General features: G+C 43.5%; 1 protein-coding gene across 1 annotated transcript; it reads left to right on the forward strand.

The window, feature by feature from the left end:
- The first annotated feature begins 4725 nt into the window (after positions 1-4725).
- On the forward strand, positions 4726-10291 carry LOC146672470 (E3 ubiquitin-protein ligase TRIM39-like). The gene is made up of 3 exons (XM_085386492.1): positions 4726-4931; positions 5033-5085; positions 7131-10291. The coding sequence occupies exons 2-3, from the start codon at positions 5050-5052 to the stop codon at positions 8295-8297; spliced, it is 1203 nt and encodes a 400-aa protein (XP_085242618.1). The 5' UTR covers positions 4726-4931; positions 5033-5049; the 3' UTR covers positions 8298-10291.
- The last annotated feature ends 3212 nt before the right edge of the window (positions 10292-13503 follow it).

Below are 13503 nucleotides of genomic sequence, written 5' to 3' on the forward strand. Positions count from 1 at the left end.
CCCTTCTAGTGTCCAAGTGAGTGAGTGATGTGTGGAGGAGATGAGAGATGGCATCGTCTGTGGAACGATTTGGACGGTAAGCGAACTGTAGTGGGTCCAGTGTGTCTGGTAGTGAAGAAATGATGAAGTCTCTGACCAGGCGTTCAAAGCACTTCATCACTACTGAGGTGAGGGCTACAGGGCGATAGTCATTGAGAGAAGCAGGGTGGGGTTTCTTCGGGACAGGAACAATGATGGACTCTTTGAAGCATGTGGGGATCACCGACTGAGATAAAGAGATGTTGAATATCTCAGTGAACACAGGAGCTAGCTGGTATGCGCAGTCTCTTAGGATACGACCTGGGATGCCGTCTGGTCCTGCTGCTTTCCTGGTGTTCACTCTCTTGAAGGCTCTCCTTACTTCATGCTCGGAGATGACGAGCACGTTTCCGGTGCTGGCAGTATCTTCCTGTCTGCAGCCGTTAGCGCCGCTAACACTAGCATTGTTGGAGACCTTAGCTGCAGCCTCGAAGCGAGCATAGAAAGTGTTCAGCTCGTCTGCCAGAGTCACGGCCGCGTTCGTCATACCGGTTGTTGGTGCTTTATAGTCCGTTATTGTCCTTAGTCCCTGCCACAGGCTCCTAGAGTCACTCTGTTGGAGTTGTGACTCTAGTTTCCTCCCGTAGCGCTGCTTCGCCTCTTTCACCGCCCTCCACACGTTATATGACGCGGCTTTGTACGGGTCCATGTCCCCCGTCATGAGTCCCGTGTTGTAGGCAGCGGTGCGGGATCTCAGAGCGTCGCGGATGGTTTTATCCACCCACGGCTTCTGGTTGGGAAACGTTGTGATAGTCTTTGTCTCCACGGTATCATCCGCTAGTTTCCCGATGAATCCCACAACCGCTTCCGTAAACACGTTGACGTCATCGTCGGAGCTGTTTCTGAACATGCCCCAGTCTGCGTCATCGAGTGCGTCCTGTAACGCGGCCACCGATTGATCCGTCCAGCGCGCGACCTTCCTCTGAACAGGAACTTCCTGTTTCAGCCTCTGTTTGTATTTTGGCATGAGGAAGATGGCGGCGTGATCGGATTTGCCAAACGGAGGGCGAGATTGTGCCTTGTAGCCGTCCTTGACCGTAGTGCAGCAGTGGTCCAGTGTCCTCTCACCTTTGGTGGGGCAGGTGATGTGTTGATAAAAGTTCGGCGCTGCACGTTGGCACTATTAAAGACCCCGTCACAATAAGCGCAGCGTCCCGGTGTTGTGTCTGGTGCTGTGTGAGTGCCTCATGCAGCTCGCATAAGGCGGTGACCGTTCCGCTTGTGGTGGAATATAAACGGCACTTATAATGACCGATGTAAATTCCCGAGGTAGATAAAAAGGACGACACATGATGGACAGTAGTTCCAGATTTGGTGTGCAGGAGCGTGTGAGAGGAATAACGTTCGCACTGTTGCACCAATTGTTGTTCACCACCATTTATTGTATTTTATTCTATTATATATAGCATCTTGTTCTTATTATTGTTATCCTATTCCACTGTTGTTGTTTTTTGTTTGTTTGTTTGTTCTATACATTTTGCTACTGTAACTTTGCACTGTCAGCTTTCTGCTGTGACACAAATTTCCCACGTGTGGGACTAATAAAGGTGATCTTATCTTTTTTTTTAATCTCTCTTAACCACAGGATGTTTCTCAATAAGTGTACTTGTGTTTACTTCTCTCAAAGATTTATTTATTGCTTTTCCAACAACATTTTAACCAACAGGAAGAGAGAGTTCAAATAAAATAGAGGAGGAAATTAAAAAAAGAATTGAGTGTATAATAGTAATATATGTACATCGTGTATGAACAGTGTTGGGGAAACACAGATATAGTTATACATACTCTCACATGTAGATCATTCAGATATTATTACAGAAAAAAAATTATATACAGATAAGTAAAATACCCCCCCCCCCCCCCCCCACACACACACAAAAAAAAACAAAAAACAAAAACAGAAAAAAAACAAGGGGAACAGACAGTGCTCCAAAAAAAACAAACAGGTATAACACAGCGAGTCAATAGGTTGAAGTGCATTATTCCAGGACAGCTGCAACACTACTTCTCCCATACAGGTTAAATGGATATAGTCATTTCTGTTCACTATCGATCATCTCCTCACTTTCCAAAAATAACAAAAAATTTCCCCACATTTTTTTAAAGGAAGCATGTTTACCCTTTATCATAGACGTAAGTTTCTCCAAAGCGAGGGATTTTGACAGTGTCGACAACCAAGTTCTCAAGTGTGGTCTACTAATGGATCTCCATGATTTGGCTATGCTATATTTCGCCTGTAACAGGCAGAAGATTGTGGTTTTTTGGAGAACTTTGCTCAGCTGGATTTCAGCGGGGAAAATTCCTAGGATGCATAGTTTCAGACATAGATTCAGCTTGACACTTGTAATATGCGCAAATACATCTAAAACTTCTTTCCAAAATTTTCTGATTTCTGAGCATCCCCACAGGCAATGCATCAGTGTGCCTTTTTCCACACATTTAACACATATGTCCGGAGTTTTGGGGTCAAATTTGTTTAATAATGTTGGGGTTATATGTGTTCTCATTAGCCATTTATACTGGATTAGTTTAAATTGAGTGTTTATAGATTGTGTTTGGGCTTTCAAGCTGTTTTTTTGCCATTCCTCTGTAGTTATTCTACACTCTAAGTCTTGACACCAGGCGAGTCTTTCTTTTTCTGAGGATGTTTGAGAGCCATCTCTGAGGTTGCTATAAAAACGGGATATTAAACCCTTCTTCAGCTGATGGTTTATTGCTATGTCCTCTAATGAGTTTAGAGTGGGCAATGTTAGGGATTTTTGAGTTTTTGAAATGAAGCTTCTGATTTGAAGAAATTTGAAGAAATGTTTAGTTGGAATGCCAAATTTCTGTGTCAAGCCATTAAAACATAGTAGGGTGTCCTTGTCAAATAGGTCTGCAACTTTGCACAGGCCTCTGACGGCCCACATTTTAAAACCCAAATCTTTCAAACCGGGTTTAAAGGCCCTATTGCCCCAGATAGGTGAGAAGTGGGATAGTGCTGGCGTTTCATTTTTAAACTTGAGTGCATCGAACCAGACACGGATGGTATTTTTAACAAAGAGGTTCGATGTATCTTTCATCAGATCTTTATACTTTGCGGAGTACAGGTAAGTGCTGAGCGGTAAGGGGGTAGTGCTTGTCCTTTCTAAATTTACCCAGGGTAAGGTTGTCGTTGAAAACCACCAAGAGGCCGCAGAAAACTGGGCAGCCCAGTAGTACCATATGAGGTTTGGAACACACAGACCTCCCCTGTCATACGGGAGATATAGTAGTGAAAGGCGCAGTCTGGCTCGTCTATTATTCCAAATGAATTTAATGAATATTGTTTTTGCCTTTGTGAAGAAGTCATCTGGAGGGCTGAGAGGAATGACTTGGAAGAGATATAGAAATTTTGGGAGAACGTTCATCTTGAGAATATTTACATGTCCAATCAGAGAGATTGGCAGCATAGACCATCTATTGATTAAGTCAATAACAGAGTTGATTGTAGGAGAGTAATTTGCATGTACCAAATTGTTAATTTTTGGAGTGATTTTTATACCTAGATAGGTAAGACTGTCTCTGGCAACTTGAAACATTGTTTGAATAGGTGGTTTAATTCTTTCAGAATGGTTAAAGAAGAGGATGGCCGACTTGGATTCATTAATTTTTTAACTGGAGATATTGCCAAAGGAGTTAATTGTCTTGAGTAGCTGGGGAATTGAGCTCTTTAATTTGGACAGCATTAAGATAATGTCGTCCGCGAATAATCCAATTTTGGACTCAATATTATTTGTTCTAATGCCAGAGATATTTTGATTGTTCCTTATCGCAATAGCCAATGGTTCAATTGCTAGGACAAAGAGAAGAGGCGAAAGGGGGCAGCCTTGGCGTGTACCTCTACCCTAGATAGAATGGTCTAGATATGATGTTGTTAGTTCTAACTGAGGCTATAGGTTTATTATATAATATTTTTGACCCTTGTGTTTACTTCTGAAACGTCAGTCACTTCTACTGTTACAATTGAAAGTATGCATTGTATATTAAAGTATGCCCAGAATGCCTACATGTTTTGTTCTTCCCATTCAATCAAGCAAGGATTGGTCATGACTTGTGTGTATAGTATTTGTATTCTGCTGTAAGTAGTATTTTATTCACTTCTACTGTTGCAACTGAAACTATGTATTGTATATCAAAGCATGCTCAGAATGCCTACATGTGTTTTTGTTCGACCCATTCAATCAAGCAAGCATTGACCATCATGACTTCTGGGTGTGCTTGGTTCAGCAAACCACATCAGTTTCGATCAAAACTAATTTTTCTATATCTCTGAGCCTGACATTAGAAACCCCCTCTAGGCTTTGTCACTCAGTGGAAGTGAAACATCAGATATATTTCACTGATATGTATGTATGTATAAATAATGTATAAATAATGCACACAGTACAATACTACTACACCCTTGAAAACGGTGAATAACAGCTTGAGATAGAAAAAGAGTCCACCTTTGTGTGTTAATATGCGACAATCCCACTAGAGCAAACTCCACATTGTAGCTGGTGCAGAATAAACACTACACCAAACAATGGCATGCTATTTTTGAGCTTTCTACAAGTTTGCATGTTCTAACTTGTCTTACAGCAGATATCAGTTAAACGTCTAAGCTCTGGAATTAAGCACACCCACATTGTGGGTGAAGCAACCGCAGCTGTGATAGACAGTCGAGTGAAACTCCACCCTGTTGTTGTTCCACAGTAAAGAGAGATGCACAGACGATCAGACTGAGCTCAGACCAAACTAGCAGCTTCCTCTGAGTGAGTCCAGCTACAGGAGAGAAAAGTGGAAAACTCCAACACTGCTGCTTCAAGCTGCTGACGCTCCACACACTGAATGTGAGTTTGAGCAAAAACACGACTCAAAGGAAGTTTCAGTGAAGGTGGTAGAGGAGGGAGGGGAGCCAGGACTGACTGTACTGCCTCTCTCCTGTTTTCAGCTTCACTCACAGACTCAATGGCTTCCAGATCAGAGGAGGATCTCTGCTGTCAGGTAAGTCAGGAGATCTTCAGTATTCCCATTGTTGTTTCATGTAATGAAAGATGTTCAGAGAAATGAGTACTGTTAATAAATCAAAAGCACCACGACTGCAGTTTTTGTGTTGGATGTAAAAAGCGCACATGACGCTGTAAAGTAGGCTAGAATCATGGCGGCGGTCAACGACGGTCCAGACGTGGGATTTCTCTCATGGAAATATGCATATTATTTTTTCCTTTGGTAGGTGGCATAGTGCACTTGTGGCAAGTAAGCAAGCTAGAAGACTGGCACTCTTGCTGGGTATCCATTTAGCAACACATTAACAAGAAAAGTCTGAGTAAAACCAAAGTTACTTTCCCTAGTAACTAGTTACTTTGAAAGTAACAAGTAACTTGAAGTAACTGAGTTACTTTTGATGGAAGTAACTAGTAATGTAACTAAGTTACTAATTTAAACTAACTTACCCAACACTGACTACCACACACCAAATCAGGTTGTTGGTACTTGCTGGCTTGTGTAGCCTCAAAAGCTCAACACTGCGCCCAGCATCCTGGAGCAGTTCTGTTGTCTTTTGTACGTGTTTTGAGTTTTTATGTGCTTCGGAGTTTTTACGTGTTTTGGAGTTTTTACGTGTTTTGGAGTTTGTACATGTTTTTACGTGTTTTGGAGTTTGTACATGCTTCAGAGTTTGTACGTGATTTGAAGTTTGTACGTGCTTTGTCTCTAGGGGCCACCGTAAATATACTTTTATTTATTCACTCCACATAAAATGTAATAATGAAATCATAAAATACAAAAATCAACTATTCACATTTCAACTTTTAACTATTTAAATTTTCAGCTTTTTCCTTTTAAACAAATTTAAAGTGAAAACAACACAAAACACTGCAAACCACTATTTATACTATACCTTTCTAATGTGACGTTGTTGCCCCTGGCTCTCTTTCTCTCTCTCTCTCCCTCTGGCTCTGTTCCTGTGCTACTGAGTATAACTACCGCCCCTCCCCCCTCTGCCCAGCGTAAAGCACAAGGCTCACGTGCAGAGTGAAGCAGGAAAAAAAGTGCGAGAGAGAGAGAGAGAGAGGGTGAGAGAAAGGAAAAAAAAAAACACGTGATAAGGATAAGGAGCCAGCTCGCGTCGTTCACATCAAAGAGCCGGCAGAACGACTCATCACTACTGCCTCTTGCTCGCGAGGCAGCAGGGAGACAGTACAATAGCAGGGCAGCAATCTAAATACAATGAACAAAGAACACCAGACTCTTTCAAAGTAAAACAGGAAACATGGAGAAATAGACATGACACGAACTTGACAACAAGTACAACACAGACATGACAGGTAGACAGTACAGGGCGAGATGACAGAAACAACTAAGAAACAAAGGACTAAACTGCAACCTAGAAATTAACTAGATGAGCTAAACTAGAACACAAATGAATACAAAAGACACATAAAAACTCAAACACTGGGTCACACGACCCAGTATCATGACAATTGTGCTGCAATAGGTGTAGGCTGCTGGGGCATTCTCATGATGTTGTGAGTCTCTCATCTTTGAGGTGTATACACACCTCACACTGTGTAAATACACCTTTCTTCCTTTATATATTTCTCTGCACTGAATTATGATTATTCATCTCTGGCTCTCTTCCACAGCATGTCTTTTGTCCTGTTTATGAGGGTTCATATAATTGTTTTTATCTGTATTATATGATTTAAATTACAATATAAAGTGCCCTGTGACAACTTCTGTTGTGATTTGGTGCTATATGAATAAAATTGAATTGGACCCTTCCCTGAGCCTGGTTTTGCTGACTTTTTTTTTTTTCAATTAAAAGGGAGTTTTCCCATCCCAATGTTGCACATGAGCACTTGCACATAAGGGGTCATATGACTGTTGGATTTTTCTCTGTTGTTTTATTGCAGGATCTACCTTGTAATATATGGTAGACCCTGCAATGTCTTTGAATATAACAATTCAATAAACAATTAAAAGAAATTCTACAAAAAATGTGCACAAAGTTAAGAACTTACATTACTATGTGTTCCTCATTCTTCCAGGAGAGAGATCAGAGAGCTTCAGAGGCTCACTGCAGTCTGCACTCTGAGAAACTCAAACTCTTCTGTCTGGACCATCAGCAGACAGTGTGTCACATCTGCTGCGCCTCAGAAAAACACACCAATCACAGATTCAGACCCATCGATGAACCTGCACGACAATACAAGAAGGAACTTCAGGAAACTCTGGAGCCCTTAAAGGAGAAGTTAAAGGTTTATGAAGAAGCTAAAATGAAGTTTGATCAAACAGCAGAACACATTAAGGTCCAGGCCCGACACACAGAGAGGCAGATTAAGGAGCAGTTTAAGAAACTTCACCAGTTTCTTGCAGAGGAAGAGGAGGACAGGCTTGCTGCAGTAAGGGAGGAAGAGGAGCAGAAGAGTGGGATGATGAAGGAGAAGATGGAGGCTCTGAGCAGAGAGATAGCAGCTCTTTCAGACACAGTCAGAGCCACAGAGGAGGAGCTGAGAGCTGAAGACGTCTCATTCCTGCACAACTACAAGGCTGCAGTGGAAAGAGTCCAGCGCTGCCCCCTGCTGGATGATCCACAGCTGCCCTCAGGAGCTCTGATAGACCAGGCCAAACACCTGGGCAACCTAACCTTCAACATCTGGAAGAACATGAAATACATGGTCTCCTACACTCCTCTCATCCTGGACCCAAACACTGTTCATCCAAACCTCATCCTGTCTGAAGATCTGACCAGTGTGAGAGGAGGAGAGAGGCAGCAGCTTCCTGATAATCCAGAGAGGATTCATTTGTTCTACTCTGTCCTGGGCTCTGAGGGCTTTAACTCAGGGACTCACAGCTGGGATGTCGAAGTTGGAGACAGTACAGGGTGGGAACTGGGTGTGTTGGCAAAGTCTGTGGAGAAGAAGAAAGAGTTATGTGCTGGATTATGGAAGATAAAATTATGTGAAGATAAATACTACGCACACTCACCATCAGCTCCTCTCACTGCTCTCGTAGTACAAAAGAAGCTCCAGAGGATCAGAGTGAATCTGAACTGGAACAGTGGAAAATTGTCGTTCTCTGGTCCTGATATTAACAAACACATTCACACCTTCAGAGACACTTTTACTGAGAAGTTGTTTCCATACATTCGCAGTCGTGAAGAAGTGAAGGTGTTGCCATTGACGGTGTCAGTGTCAGTGGAGCAGGTGAAATGAGGATGATTACATTTCTAATGTTGTTTCCTCTTATTAAGTTGTATTTGTACTCTCACTGACAAATTGTAATAATACAATTGTGATGAATTGTAAGACTGCACAGCTTTCGAGCGGGATTGCTTTTAAGATCCAATTAAAATCAATGCACTCAGAAAGATTCTCTGGAGAAGATTAGAATTCTTGAAACAGAGTTTATTCACTGCATCATATGAACAGCAAGAACATACATACAGCAGAAAGCGAACAAAGCAAAACCACCTGGGGCGTACAGCCTTTAGCACAAGCAGCAAAGGAACACAGAGACAGACAGAAACCCTTTGCTTTGGCTTATCATAATAGGTCAAGACACGGTCAAACATCGCACATAAATACTAAATATTAAATCTTACAACAGGCAGTCAGCATAATCTTTTATTATACATATATTATGGTGATCCTCATATAGAGCTGGGCGATATAAGATTTTTTCTTATCACGATATGTTTTTTTTTCATTTCAGGTGATAACGATATATATCACGATATAAGCCAAATAACTATATTTGTAAGATTTAAATGTGCCGTTGCTCACAAGTAAAATGTGAAATAATCAGCAGCTTGTTTTTATTTAAATATTTATTTCCCATAATAAGTTCAACAGGGTAGATGTACTTAAGGAACATGAGACTTTTTCAGATAAAGGCAAATATTGCAAACTACACAAAAGGCAGCCGCTAAAGCGTTTAAGTTTCAAAATAGAACAAACGAAACAGACTACTAAATTGTCAATTCCACTTAGAAACAAAATATTAATTCTAAAAATAAATCTTAGTTTGTTTTACAGAAGAACAGACAAAACTGACTAACTTTTGTCAATATCAAATAAACTGAGAACTAAAAGGAAATTCTCAATCTCTCCTTGTTGTATAGCTGAGCTTTTCAAACAGTTTTAACAGTTACTTTAGTCTGACAAAAGCCGAATGACGAATTAGCGCTTCCAGTCAGAGACTATTTCCAGACTTGCTTTCGGCACAATTTACAGTGAACGCTACTCTTTTTTTTTTTGTCAGACTTGAAATAGCCGAAATACCTTCACACTACGGAACTTCTGTGGCTCTTCCGTTCGACAATCTCTCCGGCATTGGAACCATCATCTGTTTTCTCTTCGGTAACCTTCGGTCACGCTCGGTTGATTTTTCTAGTCGGCACACTCATTTCCTCCTTACCCGGGCGGTATGGTGGCTGGCTGCTTCCCAAACAAATACACATGTGCGGCTTGGCACTTGTGCTGTACGTAACAAGTCACGTGACGTGACGCTGCGGCTGTGATTGGTTCGGCTCTGCGCTACTTAATTTGGATTGGCTGTTCTTTTTTTTTTATTTTTTTAAGAGGACAAGAGCGGCGAGGTCTATCGCAATAGTTTAATTTTTCTATTGAGAAAAAGTTATATCGCAATACATATCGTTATTGTTCTATCGCCCAGCTCTATCCTCATATATAAAATATCCCAGTGTGGGTTTATAGTGTTTTTGTGTATGATTGTAAAGCATTAAAATTATCCTTAAGGTGATTTTATCGTGATGGGTTCAGTATTTCTGTTATAATGTTACTGTTTTGGTTGTGGTGCATGAAAGAGACTGAGTGAGTATTGAGAGATGGAGAGCGAGTTATTCAGGAGAACTTTCAGTGGCATTAACGGCCCTGTTACTGTACCACCTAAATAAACAATGGTGAAGAAGGGTCTACGAGTAAGTTACAGTATATATTTTCAATGCAGATAAATATGTAGTGTATATAGTTATATGGGTATACATATTATCCAATAATCCTCCATGCCTGAACAGATAACCAATAAGAATAATTCATTTTTGTTAATTATTCAGATTAATTTGTTTTACCATCTGAAAAAGGGACATTTTGTTTTTGTAAATGTAAATATTCAGTTTGCTTCTGTTGCGCTTTTTAAAAACATGTAAGGATTACGATATATAGATAAAAAGTGTTTTTTCTTTTAATTGTGGTATATATTTCATTTTACAAATTTTTAAATAAAAAAATACTTATATATTATGAACAGAAAGACTTTCTTTTGTTGTTGGTCCGGTGTGGTTCTGTAACCATTACAATTGCTGTCTGAAGGCACCCACTGGATTTGCTCTACCAAGTGGATTATTATGGCCTTGCCATATTGACACACAGCTCAGGATCAGCTGTTGAGAGAGGAAAAAACAATAAGAGAAAACAAGCAAAAGAAAACAACATAATTACAATAGTCTAGCTAAGTGTAAATAACAGTAAATACTAAATATTAAATGTTATTGTGCATCACACAAGATCGACAGCACACAATGTGCCTTGAGGTAGCATCCATGAAAGGTGTAGTTTGTGTCTGTGAACACCCGTTTGTACACCTGTGTGCATACTTGAACGCTCACCACCAAGAACCACCAACACACCGACGTCTCACGGCATCACCGGGAGTGTGGTGTGGGGAGATAGGCATCCATACTTTGGACTTTTCAAAGATTCTTGAAAAGCTATTTACAAACAAACTAGATTCTTTTATTGATAAATATGATTTATTGAATGATCATTCATTCATCGTTCAGAAGAAATCGCTCAACATCTCTAGCTGTGATGGAATCTATTGAAAATATTGCAACGGCTGTGGATGAAACCAAAAACAAGGGGCACAAGAGTCCAAAAACACAAGAAAACAGTCCATGAACACAGGAAAACAGATCAAAAACAAAACTAGAGCTCAACAAGAGTCCAAGAAAAGTTCAGGGGGTCGACCCGGGGGTCGACAACACAAGGACCAAGACAGTTCTGGGGGCCGGCCGTGCACACAGCAACGGCGGCGACGGGCAAACAGTTCTGGGGGCCGACCGTGCACATGGTGGCGGCGCAGGCAAAACCAATCAGGAGGCCGACCACTCGGAAGGCAGTGGCGGCCACTAAGCAAGTCCGGAGGTCGGCCGCGATGCCAGCGGTGGCGTCGAACTCTTTCCGGAGGCCGTCCCCGAAGGCCATGATGCCAACTTAGAGGCCTGGAAAACGGCCGGCAGAGGCGAAGCGGAACAGGTCGAGCTGGCTCTGACGGCGGTGTGGCAACCACAGGACCAGACGAGGCAGGACCAGACGAAGGCACGGAGGCTGGACCCGACGAGGCAGGACCAGACGAAGGCACGGAGGCTGGACCAGGCGTGGATGAAGGCACAGGTGTAGAAATCACAGGGGCTGATTCAGCAGGTGGTGGCTGAACAAACTTCCCCGGACCGTCAGCAGATGTGAGGATGTGCTTGCTGGGTCCTTCAGGACCCCCAGCAGACGAGGCGTGGTGCTGGGTGGGCTCCTCGGACCCACCAGCTGACTTGGCTTGAAGCTGGACGGGCGGCTCGGGCCCACCAGCAGACGACACTTGAGGCTGGACGGGCGGCTCGGGCCCTCCAGCAGACGTGGCTTGAAGCTTGACGGGCGGCTCGGACCTTCCAGCAGACGTGGCTTGAAGCTGGACGGGCGGCTCGGGCCCTCCAGCAGACGTGGCTTGAAGCTGGACGGGCGACTCAGGCCCTCCAGCAGACGTGGCTTGAAGCTGGACGGGCTCCTCAGGCCCTCCAGCCGATGAGGCAGGATGCTGGCTGGGTTCACCTGAACCCCCAGCTAACGTGGCTTGAGACTGGACGGGCTCCTCGGGCCCTCCAGTGGAGACAGACACTGAAGCAGCAGGTACGGAGACCCCTGGCAGTGTGGACACTGGCTGGGGCTGAGCAGCACAGTGGCTTGACTCAGGCAGCAACAGTGGGATGCAGTCCTCGGAGGGCTGCAAGTGTTCCCCAATACACTCAGCAGAGGACGGAGGCGGACGGGTGAACTCACTTGATCTCTCAGGGGGTGCTGAGAGCCGAGACCGTTCTGGTGAGTTCTCCGGGTGAGCTGCTGGCGCTGGCGTCTTGACCTCTAGGGGTCCAGAGTTGGCTGGTGACTGACTGCCTCTGGGGAGGCAACTGTCTCTGAGATGGCCAGCTTAAAATAACCAGCAGATATTGTGTTGAAGTGTGTTTCCTGCTTTGAATGAGAAGGTGAGGATGGTGGCTGGGCAAATGAGTGGGCAGACAGCTGAACTGGTGGCAACAGAGCTATAGGCAGCAAAGTGGCTACAGACTGACCTACCAGTAGCGGAGACTGTTGTAGTGGAGGTGTAATAAATTGTGGAGTGTCTGACTGAACTGAGGGCAGCTGGGCTGCTGACTGAACTGAGGGCAGCTGGGCTGCTGACTGAACTGAGGGCGACTGGGGTGAAAGTGAGGATGGGACAATATGGCCAGAAAAAACAGTTTCAGAAAGGTTTATTGCTTTCCCTGAAGGGACTGACGGAGACAAGAAAGCTTCCCTGACACTTAAATTCCCTATGTTCGTAGTGCTAGGCTCAGCTACTCCGGGCATGGGAACAACAGCGTGAACATAGTCATTAACACGAAAAGTCGGCTCAACAAAGGCAGTCTTAGGAGCAATGGTCATAGGTGAGACAGAGAAATCCTTATTATTTTTAGAGGAGACACAAAAAATAGCTCCAGAAGAAATAGACCTAGTATCTGGGTCAGAAGGAACAGAAAGAGTGTCTGTTTCACCCACCACAGCCGGCTGTTTTGACATCCTGAAGTCCGGCTGTGGTGTGCCGCGCCGGTGCCGCGCACGTCGCTTCCTCCTTGGAGTCGGCATTCAAAAATAAACTAATCAATCAAAACTCAAGATACTGGGTCGAAACTGACCCAGAACCGTGCCACATACAAAACATATTTGGATTCAATATTTAAACTGCAAAAAAGAGCTATTAGAATAATAAATTCTTCTTCCTGTACCACTGCTTGAAGAAGGTGTCTTCCAGAAACTGGCAGTAGGACTGGGAGCTGAGCTTGACTCCATCCTCAACCCGAAAAGGCCCCACAAGCTCATCTTTGATGATACCAGCCCAAGCCAGTACTCCACCTCCACCTTGCTGGTGTCTGAGTCGGACTGGAGCTCTCTGCCCTTTACCATCTGGCCCATCAAGACTCACTCTCATTTCATCAGTCCATAAAACCTTAGAAAAACCAGTCTTGAGATATTTCTTGGCCCAGTCTTGACGTTTCAGCTTGTGTGTCTTGTTCAGTGGTGGTCGTCTTTCAGCCTTTCTTACCTTGGCCATGTCTCTGAGTATTGCACACCTTCTGCTTTTGGGCACTCC

Source organism: Rhamphochromis longiceps, linkage group LG3 (genome assembly GCF_057381845.1).
Source record: "Rhamphochromis longiceps isolate RC_006_pf linkage group LG3, R_longiceps_female_GT1.1, whole genome shotgun sequence".
Taxonomy (NCBI): Eukaryota; Metazoa; Chordata; class Actinopteri; order Cichliformes; family Cichlidae; genus Rhamphochromis; species Rhamphochromis longiceps.